We start from the raw sequence: 23,296 nt of genomic DNA, 5'->3' as shown, positions 1-23,296 counted from the left end.
ATAATGTTTTTAGTTATTTCATTTAGATTCTCAAAATGCTAGCTTAAATCAAGCCAAGCAGTGAGATAAGACAGGGGCTCCAAAGTCCGTTTATATTCCAGCAACATAATAAGAGATGACCCGCAGCTAGGTGGTCTCCACTTAGTCGTCTGTGAAGAAACATGTGCTGAGTACCTGCCCTCCACCTGCCCCCCCCACTCCCAGCCACTGTGTAGGGACACACAGACACACACTCACTGTCTTCAGAGAGCCCTTAGTCTGACTGGGGAGAAGCATGTACACAGATACTAGGGCAATTCAGGAAGAGCAGTATCAGAAATATTCATGGGACTGTGGGGAAATATACCCGGAGCCAATTGCTGAGTCTAGAACTGCTCGCTTGAACTACTGGTGCTTCATGGTAATTTCACATTTACAAAACAGAACATTGGAGATAATGGTATTAAAACAGAGAAAGATTTTGCATGAAATCTCCCTGTTTTCAATTATAGTTTTAACTTTGCTGTTGAAAATTGAAAATGTTGATTACTGAGGAGTTTGTAGTTTAGTCTGATACCTTTAAAAATGCAATGTATTGATATGGTTTTTGAAAAAGTATCTATTGTGGGAGGGGGGACGCCTGGGTGGCTCATTTGGTTTAAGTATCTGCCTTCCACTCAGGTTTTGATCTTGGGGTCCTGGGATTGAGCCCTCTGTCCGGCTCTCTGGTCAGCGGTGAGGCTACTTATGCCTCTCCTTCTGCCCCTCTCCCTGGCTTGTTCTCGCTCTCTTTCTCTCTCTTGAATAAATAATAAATTCTTCAAAAGAATAGATTTTATAATTTTTTTTTTTTTTTAGATTTTACTTGACAGAGACAGTGAGAGAGGGAACACCAGCAGGGGAGTGAGAGAGGGAGAAGCAGGCTTCCTGCAGAGTAGAGAACCTGAATGGGGCTCGATCCCAGGATGCTGGAATCATGACCTGAGCCGAAGGCAGCCACTTAACAACTGAGCCACGCAGGTGCCCCTAAATTTTATAACTTTAACCAATTCAGACATTTACTTTGGTTGAACTAAATTTTGTTTTGAATTTTGAAAAGAGCCCAAGACTTAAAATTTGCCATATCTAGATATTCTATAGTTGACCATGATTATTCAAGATGTGCAGAAAATTGTCAGTGCAGATGGATACTTCTCTTAAGGATACCATATGATATGCATGAAGATCCAAATCTACAAAAACTGACTAGTTGCACAATTATGGGATTTGTTGGGAGACTCTTTTATAATGGAAATCTTTCTTCTGTTAACATGATTAAATGTTCACAATGTAATATAGCTAACTTTTTAGGAAGACACCTATTAATTTCAAGTGGTATTCACGATAGTACTGGGTAGATCTGTATTAAATACTGTGTTTTGCTTGTTTGGTTAAGGAGAGGTGGCATTTAATTGACTCAGAATACCCCCATATGAACCTAGTAAAATCTTTCCAGTGGGTGGTTAATACTACAGCACTAACTTACGCATTTGTAACTATGGTTGCCATAGTGTATCATAAGTTTTAAAAGAAAATAAAAGGACCAGTCATTAGCTATTATGTAATAGGCAGCTCTCCACAGTCCAGTGTCAGTATTGTAGTCTCTAGAAGAAGTCTGGCTCAATCTGGCTTACTGTGACTAGTGGCTACCCTGCCGAAGTCCAATTTCTAGTACTAGAAATGCTGACCCAGATTTCTTTTGGTGGGGCACTTATTGTGATGCCAACCATGCGGTTTTCTCCATTCTGTTACCTTTTGTTTTATAACCTGGCCTCGGGGATCAAGGGGGAAAAGAAGAATTGAAATCCCTGCAATGGGAGTTTATTTCTTTTCTCTTCTTTTTTTCCTTTCTTTTCTTTCTTTTTTTTTTTTTTTAAAGATTTTATTTATTCATTACACACACACACACACACACACACACACACACACACACACACAGAGGCAGGCAGAGGGAGAAGCAGACTCCCTGCTAAACAGTGAGTCTGATGCGGGACTCGATCTCATGACCTTAGCCAAAGGTGGATGCTTAACGAACTGAGCCACCCGGGCGTCCCATGGCAGTCTATTTCTTTCAGAAGATAATTCTTCTATCAGAATGTAATACTGATAAGGCACACCCTTCTTCATGTTCAGTTCTGCCCTAGTTGCTAACAGAGGCCTGGCCGTGGGTCTTCAATCGCTTTCTAGTTCATGAGTCTTTACTGGTAGTTGGGATAGGTCTCTCTCCTTAAGGGAGACCATCTTAGATATTCAAGGACCGATAAGGTCTCTGTTTAATCTTGGGTTTTTCCATTTTCTGCTCTACTTAAACACAGAAAAGTCACTTGACCCCTGCCCCTCCTCTCATGACCAGCAGAGGCCACTGACACCCCCCCTCCCCCATGCAGTCCCTATCAGTCCTCTGAAAGGAGCTAGAGTGAATGGTCTTCAGTCAGCACAAAATGCCAGCACGGACGGGTTAGCTGAGAATCCAGCTCTAGCTAAGCAGAGAGAAACAAGGGTACCGAGGGTGGAGCACCCACTTTCCCACCCACCTTCTGCCACAGGTGGATTGGAGTCTGGGGAGGTCCAGCCTTGTAAGCACACGCAGTTTCTTCTGGGGCCTCCTTGTTGTAACTATCTCCCTCCGTGATCTTTGTTCCTGTTGCTCACTCACCTAGGAACAGAAGAAAGTGGAGCTAGAAAAAACATGCTGGTGTCATTCTTCTAATTAAAGGTGTTCCTTGGGGCGTCTGGGTGGCTCAGTTGGTTAAGGCTTGGACTCATAATTTTGACTCAGGTCATGATCTTGGGGTCATGGGATCGAGCCCCCATAGGGCTCCATGCTTAACAGACTGTTTTTGAGATTCTCTCCTCCCTCTTCCTCTGCCCCTCCACCCCCAAAATAAATAAAATCTTTTTTTTTTTTAAGGTGTTTCTTATCGAGAGGGTTTTTAAATCATGGTATTAAATTTGACTTATGTTTTTAAGTTCTGTGGCTCATGTAGCATGATAACCAAATAGTGTGAATATTGTTAGCCGTGGCCACTTTCTAAAACTAAATTGTAATTTCTGTAGAAATCATTGACTCTAGGAGCTCATGATTAAGAGCTTAAGTTTTCTAGGTTCACCTATAATTTCAAATATAGACAAGCCTCTATCTAAAGACTATTTTTCTAAATCCTTTTGTATTCCTATCGTTTCTACCAAGGCATGATCATCTGGGAATATACCATACTTAAGTAGAATCTAAGGGTGAAAGGGGAGCTTTGTAAGATAGAAAGTGAATAGTCTGACCTGATTTCTGATCATACCATATTTCCATCTGCTGGTAAGTGATTCTGCTTTCCAGTATATTTCCACCTTTATGAACATGGTGATCTTAAGCAGTTATCTACCAATTGTCTTTTCCATTTCTAGTCAACAGTGATTCATTGACTCTTGACTGCAGAGTAAATCAGCTGGTACTTATGAAGATATTATAGTACCAGTGAGTCACAAAGGCATCTCCTGATTCTCATTCACTCTCAGGATGGAGTGTGTAGTTTTCCTTCTCAGGGGAGTTGAGTATTCTACGGCTTTGTAGCCATTCTTTGAATCTCGTAACATTAAGATTTGACATGATTAATTTTAATTGACTTGAGGTTAAACAGTTCTCATATTTGGTTTTGCTTTCAGATTTAATGCCATACAGGCTTTGAGAAGTGAGCAAATTCAGTTTTTCTGGTGACTAGTATAGCATTATTAAGAGTACACTACTGTGGAGAGAGTATTAAGTTATATCCTGTTCTCTTGACAGTTTTGTCAAGTATTGCCCAATGTACTATCTTATCCAAGCCCCTCTTCCCATTCCCAGTCTATATTCTCCATTCTCTCTTTTCCTTTTCTTCTCTCATAACCAAAGCAGAAATTTTAGGGGTCATTCATTTATTCAGTAAATATTTATGGAGGAATTAGCACCAGGATAAACATGGGGAATGCAGTGGTTCATATGATAGACATGGCACCTACTTTTTCACAGAACTGACAGTCTAGTGCAGGGGTTGGGAGGGGTGGTAGTCACAGATCCAGCCTGTTGTCTGTCTTTGTGAAGAGCTTTATTGGAACACAACCTTACCCATTCATTTACATATTATTGGTGGCTGCTTTTGCACTATAATGGCAGACTTGAATGATTGCAATGGAGACCCTGTGGTGTGCAGGGCCTAAAATATTTACCCTTGACCTTTACAGATAAAGCTAACTAATGCTTTTTCTAGGGATATGGTGAAAAGAGTATAAACTCTCCTTGTTAAAGAATATAAATGGGGGCGCCTGGGTGGCTCGGTGGGTTAAGCCTCTGCCTTCGGCTCAGGTCATGATCTCAGGATCCTGGGATCGAGCCCCGCATTGGGCTCTCTGCTCAGCAGGGAGCCTGCTTCCTCCTCTCTCTGCCTGCTTATGATCTCTGTCTGTCAAATAAACAAATAAAATCTTTAAAAAAAGAATATAAACGCTCCTGAGGGAAGTGGACCAGCGGTGGAATGTTGTAAGCAGGGAATGTAACGTGTTCATATTTGAATTTTAGAAAAGTCACTATGAAAAGACTCAATCTCAAAAAACAGACTGAGGGTTGCTGGGTGGGGGGACAGGAGAGGGTGGTGGGGAGATGGACATTGGGGAGGGTATATGCTATGATGAGTGCTGTGAAATGTGTAAACCTGGTGATTCACAGACCTGTACCTCTGGGGATTAAAAAAAAAAAAAAAAGAAAAGTCACTATGGTTGCTATGTAGAAAAAACAATGAAAGCAAGAGTACATGCATGCATTAGAAGGAGAAGCACTCAGTGTAGTGGTTAAGAGCATGGACTCTTTTTAATAAATGTTCAATTAGCCAACATATAGTACATCATTACTTTTTGATGTAGTGTTCAATGATTCATTAGTTGTGTATAACACCCAGTAAGAGCATGGACTCTTCTTTTTTTTTTTTAAGGATTGTATTTATTTATTTAACTGACAGAGATCACAAGTAGGCAGAGAGGCAGGCAGAGAGAAAGAGGGGAAAGCAGGATCCTCGATGAGCAGGGAGCCCAATGTGGGGCTGATCCCAGGACCCTGGGATCATGACCTGAGCCAAAGGCAGACGCTTAATCCACTGAGCCATCCGGGTGCCCCAAGAGCATGCACTCTTGAGCCAGTATGCCGATATGCAAATTTTGGCCCTACCATGTACTGATTCTGATGTTGAATAACTTTCTGTCAGATTTTCTACTGATAAAACAGGAACAGTAATCACAGACCCTAACTCTTGGCAAAATACATAAATAAATGGATATATACAAAGCACTTAGAACATAATATTTACAATCATTACTATTATCACTATTGTAGTAATCCTGTTAAGGGGTGAGGGTGGTCTGAACTGTGGGGCAGTGGTGGAAGTGGTCAAATTCAGGCACTACAAAGTCAATAGAATTGACAGGTATCAGGGATTGATTGGACATCAGTAGGCAAGATCAAAGAGAACAAGAAGTTGAGGAAGAAATGCAGGTGTTGGATTTGATCAGTGGTGTAGATGGTGGTTCCTGTCCCCAAAGCCAAGAAAGACCATAATCAAAACAGGTTTGTGATGTGAGGTAAATAGAAGTTCAGTTTGGGGTATCTTAAGTTTGGGTACTAGGCTGATATAAGTAGAAGTCTAACATGGGACTAGATTAATATCTATGTAGATGTAAGATCGATTGATAAAGATTGATATAAGCAGAAATTTGGGAAGAAGCCAACAGTAAGGATTAGAGGAGTGTGATGGGCTAAGGAGAGGGATGTAGGATTGGTTGATGTAAGTCTGGTCATAATGCTTCGAAAAAAAGGAAATAACCCAGAATGAAGCTGGACTGATAGGTGGATGTCTAAGAGAACTATGAGGAACACCAGCAGCGGAAGATCAGACAAAGAACCCTTAAGTCAAGAAAAAATCTAATTTGGAGGAAGATAAGCATGAAGTTTAAACCCATTAAATATTCTCTTATTGAGGCAGGTGAATTTGAAAAATATTTAAATTTGCAAGTTTTGCATTTGTATAGGCCAATCTAAACCATAGTGTGTATTTCACAGTGTGGGTCTTTCATGTACTACAATTTCATGTACCGCCATATTCCATTCTCTTCCAGTATACACCATGCCCTTTACGGAATTTTAGGCAACGGTAGAGTGCTTGCTGTGGTTACAGATGCTGACATCTGATGACCTATTCGTTCTGCTTTTCTGTGTTTGATGTTTCCTACCCCCCCCTTTTTTTTTTTCTTTTATTAACCTCCCCAGTTACACATTCACTGGAGCCTTGATGTGAAATATTGAAGTGGGGGAGATGGTCTTCTTTATGTGTTATACTTGGTTCAGCATCAATATCATAGGTCCAGTATCTTAGAGTTTTAAGATTTTTCTGTTTTAATTTGCCTATAACACTGCCACAACAATTTTCTTTTAGAAAGAGCTGGGAGATAAGTTGGAGCACCATATACTTTTTCCATCCTCCGAGGCAGTAGGGCTCACAGGTTAGGCTCCAGCTAATCCTTGCTACTGAGATGTGTGATGATAGAAGCCTGATCCAGAAGCCTTATCTCCCTTATCACACATGCCTGAAGAAAGGTATCGCATTTATATAATCAGGCTGAGTGTTGCATTTTAAATTTGGTTTTGTGTTATAGGAGGAAAATTATGGAAAAACTTCAAAGTGGACCAAAATGATTATTAGGTATACTCTCTGGCTTGGCTTCTAGGTTATCTTGCCCTTTCCTTATCTTTGAGCTATTTGACAGTGGCTAGAAACAGCAGAATACTGAGACAATGCGAAAGATGCTCGTCCATTGAAATTGTATACAGTGAGTGCAGTGGGTTATTGCCTTGTAGGTATTGACCAACATTACCAGTCGTGCATCTGTTTATAAACCCTCTGCAGTATCATTGATGTTTAGATATTTGTTCTTTGGATTCACCTTCGAACCACTTGTAACATCCTACCGGTTTCCTTTTTAAATAACGAGTTAATTAAATTCTGTGTCCCATGCTAAAAACAATTGTTTTGTTACCTACACACGTGTGTTTATATGTGCATATAACATCTCTAGAAAGATTCCCAAAGTGCTGCCTGTGATGGCCTCTGTAGGAGAGGAAGCCAGACAACGTGCTTTTCATTAGATGCCCTTTTGGGTCCTTGGAATATTCTATCATATGCTTATATTACCTAAACAAATAAATTTTTAAAATTCCTTTTTGAACTCCCCCAAATCAATCCTTAGCTAGCCCTTACCAAAACTTCAAGTAAATTCACATTTAAATTAACTGGCTGGGTGATGGACCCTGGGGACGGTATGTGTTGTGGGGAGCGCTTTGTACTATATAAGACTGGTGAATTATAGACCTGTACCCCTGAACCAAATAATATATTATATGTGAATAAAGATAAAGATTTTAATACTAAAAATAACTTAATGAACTGGCTTTCTAAAGAGATCTTTCTCAATAAACTCCCAACAGAGAGCAACCTACATCTCAGTGTCATACCTAGCACTGCACTTCTGTACTCTTTAAAATCAAGTTTTAAACTTTCCTCTTCAAGATAGCTCTAACACTGTAGCCACATTTTGGTCCGATAGCCCTAATTCTATTATGAATCTATGAAGGGCTCCGATAGTCTCAGTGTGGAGGGGAGCGGCATACCCTTTCGCCTATTTTGCAGTTTGAAGTTCACCTTGCTTCTTCCCCAGCTGTGCATATTCAATAATCCTCTTGTCTAATTATAGCCAGCAGCTCTTCCTCTAAGCTAAAGGTTCTCAAGCTTGGATGCATATTAAAATCGCTTGGGGGAGCTTTTAAAAATGGAAATGCCCAGACCAATTAAATCACAAAGTCTGGGGGTGGGACACAGACATCAGTATTTCTTAAAGTCACTGAGGTGATGCTAATATTGGAAAACACTGTCCTGTGCAATGAATGGTACTGATTTAGCAAAAACTTCACATAGAATACCTCAGCAGCAAAAGCAGTCAGGATTTCTGACCGAAAGATCTGTGCAGGTGGTGAGGAAGGTCCACACGGACACGGGAGATGGCCCTTCCAGAATATCCATATGCACCAAATCTGTTTTAACTTAGGCTACTTCTGGAATGGGGCAGACTAGGTATTTGGTGTGGTTTAAAAGCCTGAAGTGACTTGGTCATTCTTTAGCATTTGTTTTTGTTTGCTTAAAAAAAAAAAAAATAGTTCTGAATTCAGCTAACCTCTGAGTAGAAAATACAGACTGTTGAGTGCATTTCCCCTTTTCCTCTGCCGTGAGAGGCATGAAGCCAGCCTCGTGGTGAGTGACATCTAATACCACTGCCACCATATGGCTGCATTCCTGACAAATACTTATATTTATCACACACCAGACGTCTGGGAAAACCACATACTGTACATGACCTATTAAATGTCTGTTTTTGTCAAAGCTCCTCGAACCCCATTGCTTTCACCCATAACAGTGTACTTTAGTAAGAGGTCTTTGATGGGAGAGTTAGTTTTAGAAGGGAAGAGGTTAAAGAGCATGTATCCATTCATTTATTTTGGAATGGTAAGGTGGAAAGAGTGTATTTCTTGGGCTGTCCTCCCCTTGCCCAAAAGATGTCTTTTTAATAGGAAGTCCTGATGAATAGCCTGCTTCTGTTTAACATTTTAAATCATTGTATTGTTGCCTCAGCCTTTTATTAAACATGAAAATTCGTATCATAAACTCTGCTGTGATTGCCTTCATGCACTCATTGTATATCCCCCTCCCTTTTGTATAGGAAGACAGAGATGTCAATAACCCCATGCCTAACCGAGGAGGCAATGGATTAGCTCCTGGGGATGACAGATTCAAACCTGTGGTACCATGGCCTCATGTTGAAGGAGTAGAAGTGGACTTAGAGTCTATTAGAAGAAAAAACAAGGCGAAAAATGAACAAGAGCGCCATGCTGGAGGAGATAAGCAGAAAGACATAATGCAGAGGCAGTATCTCACATTTAAGCCTCAGACATTCACCTACCGAGATCCTGTGCTACGTCCAGGGATCCTCGGTAACTTTGAACCCAAAGAACCTGAGCCTCATGGAGTGGTTGGTGGCCCCGGAGAGAACGCCAAGCCATTGGTTTTGGGACCAGAATTCAAACATGCAGTTCAAGCCAGCATTAAAGAGTTTGGATTTAACATGGTGGCAAGTGACATGATCTCGCTGGACCGCAGCGTCAATGACTTGCGACAAGAAGAGTAAGCACACATCCTCTTCTTTCTAAAATTGGGGCAGCTATTGTTCTGATAGATATTTAGTTAGATTGTTAGACTGGAGAAAATATCTTTGCCTTTATTCCAAGGAAATAAAAGGCTCTTCGGTCTGCAAAATGGCCAGAAGGAGGAGATCGCTCCATTTATGCCGTTAGATTAAAGGTATGACCTATAAAATTCTGGGGGTTTTACATCAGTGCTCCTCACTTGTGGTCCCTGGACTGGCACCAGTGTATGAATTTTTTGTTACCAGTCCACAGTGAAAACGTGAATTTGTGCCAGAGTGTAAACCAACCAGTAAATAATTTGTTTAGGACAAATGACAATCTTTTAATAACAAAACTTTCTCGATGCATTGATTTTCATTATGGATCAAGCCCCTTGTCTTGTTGGAATAATAACAAATAGTAACGCTATTCTAGCTATCTCCTGTAATTACCTAGATGTTGAAGTTTCCCTTAAGTTTTTTTCTTAGTCCTGCACCTGGAAATCAGAACTCTGGGTCTAATGCAAAAGGAGTCCTCAGCAGATAAAACTATGGCCTAAACTTCCAAATTATTTTCATGTAGTTTGATTTAAAATAAAGGATCAAAGGATCCCCAACTCCTAACTTGATAGACAGTGGTTACTGATTAAACTCAAAGCTTTTCTCTTTCAGTTTATTTAATAACCTGTTCTGCTTCTGTAGTATCTAAATAGCCTCTGTTAACATGGCACCAATTTAATTCTGTACGACTAGAAAACTCTCAAAATGTGTTCTGATGATGGATTGCTAATGTAATCTTTGTCCTAAAAGGTTAACACATTTATGCTCACACACAGAGACCCCGTTGCAGTGTTCCTTATGACCGTTAAGAAAGATTCTTTACTTAATATAGTGCTACTCAATAGACTTTTTTCCTTTTTAAATTTTTGTTTAAATTATAGTTAAGTTAACATACAGTGCAGTATTCGTTTCAGGAGTAGAATTCAGGGACTCGTCACTTCCATACAATACCCAGTGCCCATCACAAGTGCCCTCCTTAATCCCCATCCCCCATCTAGCCCATCCCCCCCACCTCCCCTCCAGTGGCCCTCAGTTCTTTATAGTTGAGAGTCTCACATGGTTTGCCTCTCTCTTTATCTTTTCCCCATCCCATACGTTCATCTGTTTTGTTTCTTAAATTTCAAGACTTTGGACATTCATCTATTAATTGGTAAGAGTGAGAGGGGGTGAATGAAATATGCAAAGAAAGCAGAGGAATAGAAGTACAGAACCATGACGGTGAGAGGAGTTAGAGCATCTCAAGGGACAGTGAAGGAGGAATCCTGGAGCAATTGATTCTAAGTCAAAGTAGAGGCTTGCCTGGTCACAAGGTTGCCAGATTTAGCAAATAAAAACAGAGGACACTCGGTTAGATTTGAATTTCAGATGAATAATGAAGAACATTAAGTATAAATATATCCCAAATGGTGTATGGGACATATTTATACTTTAGAAAATAGTTGTTTCTCTGAAACCTGAACATAACCGGGTGTCCCTTACCCCTCCAGTCAGGGGCGGAGGGTGGTGGTTCTGGAGCTAGAACTGCCACGTGAGTATCCTTTAAGACCCATATGAGGCTCTGCAGTCCCTTATCTGGAGTGTGTCCTGGTTATCTAAAATACAGCACTTAAACATACTGTTTATCTCTGTGACAGAAGGTTCTCTGAGAACCTATCAATGGCATTCTCATCACTGAGAAGGGAAGGGGAGAGTAACATGGATTGACTTCCCACTACATGCCAGGACTTACTACAGGTTCTCTTACTTAAATTCTTACAACCAAACCTTGAGAGTTTTTACCTGTATAGGTAGTCTGAAGCTTGGAGCTCTGACTTCTGTGTGTTTGCCCAGAAAAATGGCAGAGTTGTGGTTCAAGCCAGGGTGGTTTGGTGTGAAAGCCCTATCTTTCCACCATATGTCATTACCTCAAGGTAGGTCTTGCCCAGGTGACGTGCCTCAGTGCCATGTTACAGTCTGTGGGTGAGCTTAGTGTAGAAACGGAGGTTTTTAGCACTTGGGCAATTTGTAAAAGATCATTAATAACACCAATATAAATCTGGCTCACTTTTTGACATAAGAAATAGACTAAAAAGCGAAATGACCTACAAGACAGAGAAGTACACGCCTGTCTCCCTCTCCTTCACTCCACACATCCATTCTGTCTGCAGGCCTCTAGCTTCTGCCACCAAAACACGTCTCCAATTACTTCGGAGACAAGTTCTTTCATTCCCACTGCCACCACCCAAGTCCAGGCCACCATCATCTCTCTTGAAATCCTGCAAGAATCTCCTTTATGGTTTCTCCATTTCAGCTTCTGCCTCCTACCTTTTCCCACAGAAGCCAGTATGGTGTCTGAACCACACAACTCTAGCTTATCTACGATTCTTTGCCTTCCCAGTGCACTTAAATAAAATCCAAACTCCTAAGTGGCAGCCGCAACCCTTCCTTGTCTTGACAACCTCCTCTTGTTACTGTGCTCTGGCTCAGAGTGCTCTAGCTGGGCTGGCCTTCCCGGTCTCTTTGCCTGTGCTCTTCCCTCCTCTATGAATACTGTGGCTGGCTCCTTCCCATTCTTTAGGTCTTAGTAGAAGTTCTCTAACCATGCTGTCTAATTTGGTAATACCCTGCTTTATTTTTAATACTGCTCTCCGGCCATTTCATTCATAGTGCATATCCAGTTTTATAATTTATCAAATTTATATAGTATTGGTTTATTTAGTTGTTTATTGACCATCTTTCTTACTGCATGATAAAGTCCCAAGAGCAAGGAGTTTGCTTGCTTTCTTCACCAGCTACTTCCAATAGCTGACAGGCAGTTGGTAAATATCTGTTGAGAGAATGAGTGAATGAATGGAATCTGCTAGGGTTCAAACCTTGACTTCATTACCAGATGTGAGATCTTTAATCAGTTACTTATACTCTGTTACCTAATCCTTAAAATTAGTCTAACAATACTTATCTCCATGGGTTGGCATTGGAATTAAATGATATAATAGGCTAAAAGTCTTCTGTCACAGGCCTGGTGGCACTCAAGTGTTCTTGAATTTTAATAATAATAATTATTATTATTATATATTATTATCATTATTATTATAAATATATCATTATTATTATATCATATACAATATATTATACTTATAATATATAATATATGTATAATATATTATATGATGTAATAATAAATTATTATATCATATTATTATAAGTATAATATATTATCTATTATACATATATTATACATATACATATATAAGTATAATATATATGATATAATAATAATAATTATTATTATTATTGCAGCACTTTCTTCAGGTCATATACCCTCTTGTCAAAATTTTCATGTTTTCAGTTCTGTTTAACTTTGAGGCCCTCTGTTGCTTTTTGGAAGATGTAAATGTCACACACTCCCTTATCTTCATCATTTTGCTTCTACTTGTTACCTTCCATGATGGCAATGCCTTCCCCTCTTCTGTGGTAAGTTTTTTAGACATACCGATTATTGCCACCTAAACCTCCAATCTCTCTGAGTACTCTTTGCTCTCATATAACTTCCTTGCATCCCTCTTTCCCCCCATCTTTCCTCTCCCTTCCTTCCTTCTTCCATGCCTCACATAGGCTGATCACTTCCTGTGTTCTTTTCTCTTGCATAAGTACTTAGAAATTGGATATTGCATGTTTCTATGTATCATTCTTTTAAGTACATTGTCCTCAGTCAAACAGAAGGACCCAATACTATCTTAGCAAATGCTCCTAAGCCCCTCTTTAAACTTCTATGCTGGTGAGAAAACTCTCTCTTTTATGCTTCAAAGTACTCAAACATTATAAACCCCAGAAGCTTTTTTTTTGTTTTTGAGAGAGAGAGAGAGAGCATGCAAGCAAGCTTGTCGGGGGAGAAGAGAGAGAGAGAGAGAGATTCTTAACCAGGTATCAAGCCCAGTGCGGGGCCCAGGCAGATCTTGATCTCATGACCCCGAGACCATGACCTGAGCCAAAAATCAAGAGTTGGATGCTGCGCCACCCAGGTAGTCCCCCCAATTTTTTCTAAACTGAACCCAGATCACCCCCCGCTGGCAAGATTTGATTTATTTTAGAGAGAGAGCGTACTCGAGCAGAGCAGGGAGGAAGATAGAGGGAATCTCCAGTAGACTCCGTGCAGAGTGCAGAGCCCATCATTGGCTCGGTCCTATCATGACCTGAGCCAAAACCAAGAGTCACTTGACTGACTGAGCCACCCAGGTGCCCCAAATCCAGATTACTTTTTAAACTTGATTCTTTCTCAAACTTAAAAAAAGAGAGAAAGAGATAGGCTTCATTCCTCTTTGAACACTGAAAATTCAATGTAGAAAAATAAATTCTAAGTAGAGTTATTCATAAATTAGGATGTGGATCGTCTTAAGAATTTAATGTAAAATTAAAAGGCCGGCAATAAATAAAACATCCCTAATTTTTTACATATTATCCAATATGCAAATTAGCACTTTTCTCCTTTTCTGGAAAATATATTGAAAACAAACCTGCATCCATATCACACATTCAACCTCCCTCATGCTCATCCCACATGGAGAGTATGCTACATAGAGCCCACCAGAGACTGACTTGGTGTTGCTGACTTTCTGCAGCTTTGGACTATAGGCCTTCTCAGCACTGTTCTCTTGCATCCATCAGACATTTATTCTTTTTTTTTTTTTTTTTAAAGAGTTCATTTATTTCAGAGAGAGAGAGAGAGGTAGAGAGACCACGAGCAGGGGGCAGCAGGAAGAGGGAGAAGCAGCCTCCCCGCTGAGCACACAGCCTGCTGTGGGGCTTGATCCCAGAACCCCGGGATCATGATCTGAGCCAAGGGCAGCCACTTAGCCAACTGAGCCACCTAGGCGCCCCTCCATCAGACATTTAAATGAGCCAGCTGCCAAGCTTGGAAACGGTCTTTGGGGCTATTTGTCCAGCTGTGACATCTGACACTGTGCTTAACTTGCTTGTTCTTGTGGCTGTTCCGTCGTCTTTTCAGATGACTGTTCTCTACCTTAGAAGCAAGACAGAACTGCCCAGCTGCCAACGTGACTCATACTTATGTATGTTACAGCTTTGAATTACATGCACTGGCTGAGTAATTTACTGGCTGTTGATTGCTTGTTAAGAGTGAGTAACTGTATTTTGAGTGAACTGGAGGCCTACTTCTTTTTTAGAAACTTGATCCAAGAATGACTTCACCTGCCTTCACACAAATATCCTATGAAAAACACAGTGGTTTTTTTGACAGTTCGACAGTTATTGAGTATCTCCAATAAGCACTGCATTGTGCTAACCCATTGGTTGACAAGACACAGTCCCTGCCTTTAGACAGCTCCCCATCTGCCTCTGGGGGAAGGGAAAGAAATCCATAATGTAAGAGTCCTAGGAAAGGGGTGAGCCAAATGATGTGGTTCAGAGCGGGGAGGGGTACTTGACAGGAGTCGGAACAAGATGGAGGGAGGGGGAACACCAGGGCTGAAGTCTGGGAGTTGGGTAGGGTCTCCCCAGGAAGAGTTCCAGGTTTAGAAGACTTCAAGACAGCCAGTGACTAGGAAAAAAAAACAAGTGGTGTAATATATACTTGGGTCAGGAAATAGGTATAGAGATACTTGTAGGATAAGTAGCTTCACATTTGGGAGACTGTAGGGTCACGCACAAAGTCATGGGTTGGTGGTCAGGAAAGACCCACCAAAGGTTACACAGAGAATCTTAGGAATATCAGATGGGTAAAGTTGTTGAGAATGGATTACGGGGTGGAGACCAGTTGGAGGGTTCGGAGCTCTAGACCAGGAGCTTCAGTGAAGGGTATAGAATCAGAAAAAGGAGACTCTGTAAGAGAACAGAAATCAGTAGGCCTTGGCAGCTTGATGGAGTGGAAGGAGGAATCAAAGAGAAACCCAGTTCTTGGACAGGCAGCAGCACGAAGAATGGCGCCTTAGCAGGGAAACGTGGTTGGAGTGGAGCAGGCTACTCTGCCCAAACGTCAGTGGCCTGAACCACTTTTCTCCCAGATGTAGGTGAATTCCTGCAGAGCCCAGCAGGATGGGGAGGCCACGTATGGGAAAAGGTGGCATGGTCTGTTTGTGAATATGTTAGATTTCCTTCAATTAAAGCTCCAGATTTTATTTCCCCTGCTGGGAACTAACTGCCGATGCAAATACATGGAAATTATTCTTGCCCTTTTTCTGCCCAAGAAGATAGACAATCAGAGGTATATAATCCAAGCTATTTTGTTTCAAACAAATGAATTAAATATTTTGACTGGTTGAGCAAATTCATCTGCTTCTAATATTTAACCTTTCCTCCTACCTACGTACCAATTGCATTTTTATTTTGTAGAGAGCTATCTTCGTTGCATTACAAAGTGAAATAATAGATGTTAAAGTGCTCCAAAAATTCTAAGAGCTATGCAAATGTTAATATGATTAATTGTTAATAACTTCCTTAAGCTTGTCTATGGGAAATTGAAGGTTTTGTTGGTGTTTTTTTTATAAGAAATTTTCACTTACACTCATGCCTATATACTAGACAATTCTCTTCTTACCTGATACCAAAATATTCATGTTTATACTCTTATTGAAGGTGAATTGTGATCATGAGATTTTTTTTTCTTTTTCTATTTGTGTTAAAGGCTTTCTTTAATACATTTGTTTGGAATATAGTGCTATAATTTATAGAACATACCATTTTCAAAGCATTTATTTTGTTGAAATGGTATAGGGTTCCTTTTAAATCTCAGTTTCTACCAATGACCCATAGTTTTCAGTTAGAGCTACCTAAAACTCTGAGCCGGACATCAAAAGTTAAAACAAATTATTAGAATGTATAAACCCGATCTACACATACATATGTGAATCATGTACGTGCGTATGGATTTCAACACTATGTCCCAGTTTCTGTTAGAATATATGGCAGACCCCATCCAAACTGTACCGTTCACAGCTACCAACACCTGGTCATTTTCTCTCATGAATGGCCCAAGATGTGTCTCATTTTTCAAACTACAGTTTGGGAACCCTAGGTCTGATCTGCAGGAAACACATTTGAAATTGGTTTCAGATGACCCATGATGGACATATTGCTTCTTTTTTGTCTTCAAAGGTATTACTTTCTAACTGGCTTGAAAATTCTTACTCTTAGAAGCCACTTTTTGTGAGTTCAGACGTTTTCCAGACTAAAAATAGCATTCTAACACTTGGTTTCTCTTTTTCCTTTTCCTCTAAACCCACATACACACACGTGCACACACACGAGCATGAGCACACACACACAGGCACACACACGAGCACACACACAGGTGCACACTTCGCACGTTGGTGTTTTCTCAATGCGGTGCACAGCTGATTTTTGTTTAAGGTCCTGGCTGACAACTGGAGATGTTATTTAGCCAAAGTGGAATTTTTACAGATTGGGGGTAAGTTAGGTCATCCCACTTTTTACAGCAGTTGAGGAGGGTCCCATGTTCATAAAGTGAGCCTACAAAAACGAGATAGAGGGAATTCGCTCTAAGCCACCACGAGCAGAGTAGCAATCTTGAGTGCCACTCTCCCCTTAATCTTATTCTGGGATGGCTCCCTTCCCTTGGCAAAAACTTTCTTCTCCTGCCAAGACTTCATTTGGTTGATAAAGTCCTTCCCACTCTCTAGTCACTATCCAAGTTGCTCTGTTGAAAGGGACTTTGCTCCATTTCCCCTGCATCCTCACCACTGGCATTACAGAAGTGTAAGAAATGCCTGACGAAAAACAGTAAATCAGGTGACTCATTTTTGTTTTTTCAAACCCTCCACTCCCAATTTTAGAATTTAGAATAAGAGAAATACGTAGAGAGGCACCACTGGATAACCCATAACATTCTACCCCAGAGACAGACAATTTCAGCAAAAGAAAATCTTGACTTTTTTTTTTTTAAAGATTTTTATTTATTTATTTGACAGATCACAAGTAGGTAGAGAGGCAGGCAGAGAGAGAGGAGGAAGCAGGCTCCCCACTGAGCAGAGAGCCCTAGCGGGACTCGAACCCAGTACCCTGGGATCATGACCTGAGCCGAAGGCTGAGGTTTTAATCCACTGAGCCACCCAGGTGCCCTGAAAATCTTGACTCTTCTTCCCCCCCGCTTTAGGCTAAGTTTCCCACCCATGAGGAGCACTGCCATGGAGGTTAAGGGATGTTTTTTGTGCCCACTCCTACTAGAGACTCTGAGTTTTGGAAATAATGATCATTTCACCGAGTTTAGTCTCCTTGTCCTCTGCTATAAGATTATCAGATTCTCCCCCCCCCCCCCTGCGGGGAGAGTTCCAGATGCAGACCCAGGCAGGCCATAGTGCGCGGTATGGGTGCCGAACACCTGTCTCTCCCCTGGGAGGGTTTCACGACCCTCTGTGGCAGTTGAACAGCTCAGATGAGTAGAGGCAGCCAGGCTATTAGGTACAGCCTGTTAATTCCCTTAGTGCGTATGGGCTTGTGTGTGTGTGGTGAATAAGAGAGATGCTAGAGGCACCAGCTACACTCGCTACTGTGTTAAGCTGTCTTGGGAAGCTTCCAGTAGATCCAGAGACGCTGAGAGGAAATGGACTGGGGAAGAAGGGTGTCTCTGGATCAGACTTTTAATTTTGGCGAAGCTGCTCTATATTAGAACCAAATGTCCCCCAGGACCTACAGGAAGGAAAACACAAGCCCCTGGGGTTTAAAGGCTGAAAGATGGTCCATGAATGTCAGTGTGGATTTTAGTTAAGATTTTACTCTCGGGGCTCTCATCCCAACGTTTCCTACCCTTGGAGTGGTCTGGTCCTATCTCTGTTTTAGGTCCTATTTGCTTCTCTTTCTTTTTTGAAATACATGATTTTGCAAAACAGAGTTTTACCTGGATATTATCTATCCATCTCTCTATGACCTTGTAGCAGAAGTGTTTGTATTGTACCTCAGGGGTAGTCAAAGCCAAACTTGCGGACATAGGATCATCATAGTGTGACTGCAAAGTCATAATATAGGGTGTTTTCCACATTTAAGATGAATTCTCTACGTGGAACTGGTTAACTGTTAAGCCAAGCATGAACGAACCTTTAAGGAAAGGGAGAACTCTGCCCCTTATTTATTCCAGAAGCCCCTGCAACCACTCTGGGAGGTTGTGATCTGTAAGGGAGTGCTCGTGTTGAGCCACACACTAGGGAGAAACTTTGGCCAGTTGAGAGCCAGGTCTCGCTACTGTCATGTTGGGCTGTAAAAGCCGGAGGTGACAGCCTCACCCCTTCCACAGAGACCCGTGCGGTTACCTCTGGGATAGCTGGTAGAAAGGACTAGTTTGGGAGAAAAGCAAAAAGTAGGCTGTGGGAGAGATGGCAGTCTTTTAAAAGTGGTTGTACCGGGTCAAAGCCTTCCTTCCTCTTGATTGGGTGAGTTTCAGGCTGACATCCACTCCTCAGTCTGTGGGCCAATTGTGACAGCCCACCCATGGCAGAGACAAGTCCTTGGTGGCGGAGGGCCGGGGGAGCGGTTGGGGGGGGACTGTAAAGCAGGATCATTCGTACCAACTCTTTTTCATAAGCATGTATTGTAGAAGTAGTGAGATGAATAATTTGCTGTACAACTTCTTGAGTGCACTTGTAAATTACTTATCTTGGCCCACTTTAAGCTGAGTATGTTAAAAAATGCGCTTGGTATGTTGCAAATAGAATTATCACTCTTGCAACATAGAAGGGGAGCATGCTAAAAAAGTCAGAAGGTCAAGCGAATTGCATGTGTTAAAATACAGTGTCAGTTCAGTAACATCTAGGAAACGGCCTGTAGTTTTTGCTCTCCTCTTCACGACATCCCTGCGGTGAGCTTCCACTTTCCAAAATGTAGTCAATGTGTAGGAGGAAAATCACATTTTTAATAACCTAGTAACTTATTTTAGAATGAGCTGTGCCATTTTAATCAAAAGGAAGATCTCTGCTCCTTCTCCAAAATAGCAGGTTCCAGTGAGCAAATCAAAAAGCGGGATAAAGGGCTCTGGGGAACAATTAGAGAATCTACACTGTGTATTCTTAGACCCTGGAGATGCACTACTGTCACTTTAAAGGAGGGAGTTGGAAAATCTTCAGCAAAAGCGGACGTGAGTGAAGAGCAGACCAGCGGAACGCTGTGTTTCATCTTTTGTGAGGCAGGAGCTCCCCCCAGAGCCACAAGAGACTCGCTCCAGGCCTGCTGGCTTGGGTCCCTCCCTAGGAAGATCACGCTCCTTCTTCTCACATAGAGAGTAGGGAGGGAGCAATGGAGGAAGACAAACTCCTAAAAGTTTTTGTTGATACACGTGGGATGCACCACTTCCTGGGAATATAGCATCAAGTAGTCAGTCTTACTTAAGACCAAAGAGGGGACGCCGGGGCAGCTTGGTCAGTTGAGCATCTGCCTTTGGCTCAGGTCATGATCCCGGGGTCCTGGGGCATTGGGCTCCCTGCTCTTCAGGAAGCTTGCTTCTCCCTCTGCCTCTGCGTCTCCTCTCCACTTGTTCTGTCTCTTTCTCTTGCTTTCTTTCCCAAATAAATAAGTAAATAGTCTTTTAGAAAAATAAAAGCAAGCAAAGAAGAGTCTGTTTTGGAGGCAGACATGAAACAGCCTAGATTGGGTCTGACTGCTTCGTAACCTTCTCTGGCTTCTGTCCTATGTGCTCAGCTCTGCCTCCACAGTCCTCAGACGCTGGACATTAGCGCTAGGTGCAGTACGGGTTGGAGTTAAGGGTCTGTTAGGGGACATGTGCCACAGACCTGGAAAGACACAGAAAGGCAGGTTCCAGCCCTAGGGCATTTATTTATACTTTTTTATATGGTTTTGGGGAAAATATTTCTCAGTCACTATTTTTTTAAAAAAGATTTTGACAGCAAACACAAACAGGCAGAGTGGCAGGTAGGAGCAGGCTTCCAGCTGAGCAGGGAGCCTGACACGAGGCTCCATCCCAGGACCTTGGGATCATGACCTGAGCCGAAGACAGATGCTTAACTGCCTCAGCTGCCCAGGTGCCCCTTCTCAGTCACATTAAATGCAGTATAAGCTATGTTTACCACTTCGGCAGAATTAACTCTGTCACTGTGATGGCGCTTTGCTTCCGTATTTCTCCCATACAGCAGGTCATGAAGACAGAGGGTCCTCTGTAAGTGACAGGATCAATAACGTCATTGTCCATTTTATTGAGCACCTGTTGTATGTCTGGCAGTGTGCCAGGGACTTTTTGACTGAACTGTCTCCAATCTTTACAACCATATTGAAACTACATATTTTTTGCACTGTGTTTTTTGGGGATGTACCTGGGGCTCAGAGAGGTAGGTAATTTGAAGGTCACATAACTGTAAGATGGTGGCCCTGGGATTCAAAATCTGGCTTCTAGAGCACGTTGCCTTGTCAGTGATGCTGAACTAATGGCCAAGGGGTTTATGTTACGGGACACTACAGTGTGCTAACTTTCTTAAAAAGAAAAACACAGAAAGTTAGGAAAAGGTAAAAGGCAAAGACTTTTTTTAAAGATTTTATTTATTTGAGAAAGAGAGACAGAGATAGGGAGAGAGAATACCAGTGGGAAGGAGAGGGAGAGGTAAGCTCCCTGCCCAGCAGGGAGCCCAATGAGGGGTTTGATCCCGGACTCTGGGATTATGACCTGAGCCGAAGAGAGAGACACTAAACCCGGACTGAGCCCCCCAGATGCCCCAGGCAAAGACTTTTTATCTCATAATTGCAGAGTTTTTTTTCTGCCCCTAAGAGAGGGTTTCTCAGTCTCAGCACTGTCACATTCTTTGTCATGGGGGCTGTCCTGTGCATGGTAGGGTGTTTCTCAGAATCTCTGCAGTCTACCTGCTAGATGCCAGGGGCACACGTACCCTGGCCCTGGTTGTTGTGACGGCAACCGCAGATCTCTCCAGAGTTTGCCACGTGTTCCAAGTGGGGCAAAATCTCCCCTGATTAAGAACCACTGTTCTAAGAAGTCAAGGGAATGTTTTGGTGGGTAGAGTGCGGGCGGTGGCGGTGGTAATACAGTGGAAAGAACAGAGATGAGATTTCATTGTGGGAAAGAATAAGCACATATTGACCGAATGAGTCAAATAAATAGGAAGGCCTGATCTGTGGTAGAATGAAGTTAGTTATTAGAGGTGAAGATGTCATCACGGGTCTTAGGCTACCTTGAGGCAGAGTATCAGTGACGTTACAGTAATCATTCACAGATCCATGGATATCTCTTGTGCTTTTTTTCCATGTAACAAATACTGGGAGTACAAAGCACAGAGCCACACTTTATTCCACAGTTGGGGAAAAACAAAAAAGGGACCAATCCTGTTTTTTATTTAATTTCACCTTTCAGTCCGTGCTGGCCACTGATGACATTTTCAAAAGTGAGTGCATTTTGTCTGAACTTGATCCTAAGTTATTCAAATCATTCATCTCTCGAATTATCTCCTATTTCTATTCCACCCCCACCTTTTTAAATCTGGACAACTACTTGTTGGGGAGGGAAATTATTCTAAGAAATAAATATTGACAGTGCTTGTGTTATTAACCTGCAAAGACAATTTATGCTCATTAGTACCATTGTAAGGCAGTGATATTTTAGTTATGTATCAGCAAGTATCAGAATGTATTATGTAAAGGTAAAACCTGTAATAAAATATCTGGTGCCTTGGCCTGTTCAGATTCTCTGGACCAGCAGTTCTTTACCTTTTGGTCTCAGGCCTCCCTTCAACGCTTAGAAATTATTATTATTATTTTTTAAGATTTTATTTATTTATTTGAAAGAGATCACAAGTAGGCAGAAAGGCAGGTGAGGGGGTGGGTAGCAGGCTCCCTGCCGAGCAGAGAGCCCCATGTGGGGCTTGATCCCAGGACCCTGAGATCATGACCCAAGCCGAAGGCAGAGGCTTTAATCCACAGAGCCACCCAGGTGCCCAACGCTTAGAAATTATTAAGAGCCCCAGATTACTAGACTTTGGTTTATATGGGATATATCTATCAAAATTTACCATATTGAAACTAAAAATGTTTTAAATTATTCAGTTAATAATAATAAACCCATTTACATTTTTATCAAAAGTAAAATTTCCAAAATGAAAAAAAAATGTTTGGTAAGAGTAAAATTATTTTGCATTTTTACCAGTTTCTTTAATGTCTGGCTTACAGAAGGTATCTAGATTCCAATATCTATTTCTCCATTCAGTCTATGCACATATGTTGTTTTGGTTGAAATATATGAAGAAAATCTGGCCTCATACAGATATGTAATTGGAAAAGAGAGTATTTCTAATAGCCCTTTCAGATAATTGTCGATATTCTTCCTTGATACTGTGCCAAAACATAGCCATAGTAGTTTTTGAAAGGTAGTTGTAATGTAGAATCTGCAGCTATACCAATGAGCCTTGAATACTCTGTTGTTTGTCTGTCTCGCACTTTAGTCTTTTCCCGGTGAATGATGCAACATCACCTGTTCATACCCCAAGTAATGCAGAGCTTCCAAATATTGACAGTTTCATTACATATGTCATCATCAGATCTCATCAGAAAGGGTTTTAACTCCTGGGAAGCTGTCCTAATTCCAGAATTCTAAGTTTTGCTTGAAAGCTCAGGTTTTATCATCAGAAACAAATGATGTCAGCTGTTTTCCTTAAAAGTGACATATGCTCCCTTCATCCACACTTGAGAAAATGCCAAATAACCAAAACTTTCGTTCTATGAAAAAATTGTCAAGTTCAACGGGGAATTCAGTTATACAGCGCTTTTCCTTGAGACAACCATCATAATGGAGCAGAAGCCCTCTTTGCATACTTCCCATTTTGTCTCATACAGTATTAAAAAGTCATGTACTCAAGGGCAGGATTTAATTTAAAAAATTAGTTGCTTCTTCAGGGACATTTAGTGTAGATGGCATTGTTTTTACTGTGAGTGTGACAATGAGGGACACATACCATCAAACACAAGTACCTTTTGGTGCTATTACCTTGATTTGTCCAAGGGCACCAACAGTTTTACC

General features: G+C 41.4%; 1 protein-coding gene across 3 annotated transcripts in view; it reads left to right on the top strand.

Annotated features, from left to right (window-relative positions):
- Positions 1 to 23,296, top strand: part of GALNT7 (polypeptide N-acetylgalactosaminyltransferase 7) — a 143,928-nt gene that overhangs the window by 67,160 nt on the left and 53,472 nt on the right. For all 3 annotated transcript variants that reach the window (XM_082726946.1, XM_082726945.1, XM_082726944.1), the window contains exon 2: positions 8,803 to 9,263. In XM_082726946.1, coding sequence (XP_082583072.1) covers positions 8,803 to 9,263 — 461 coding nt within the window. The remainder of the gene's footprint in view (positions 1 to 8,802; positions 9,264 to 23,296) is intronic.

Source organism: Mustela nivalis (genome assembly GCF_964662115.1).
Source record: "Mustela nivalis genome assembly, chromosome: 4".
Taxonomy (NCBI): Eukaryota; Metazoa; Chordata; class Mammalia; order Carnivora; family Mustelidae; genus Mustela; species Mustela nivalis.
Note: the sequence above shows the minus strand (reverse complement) of the source record. Positions and strands in the feature narration are given on the sequence as shown.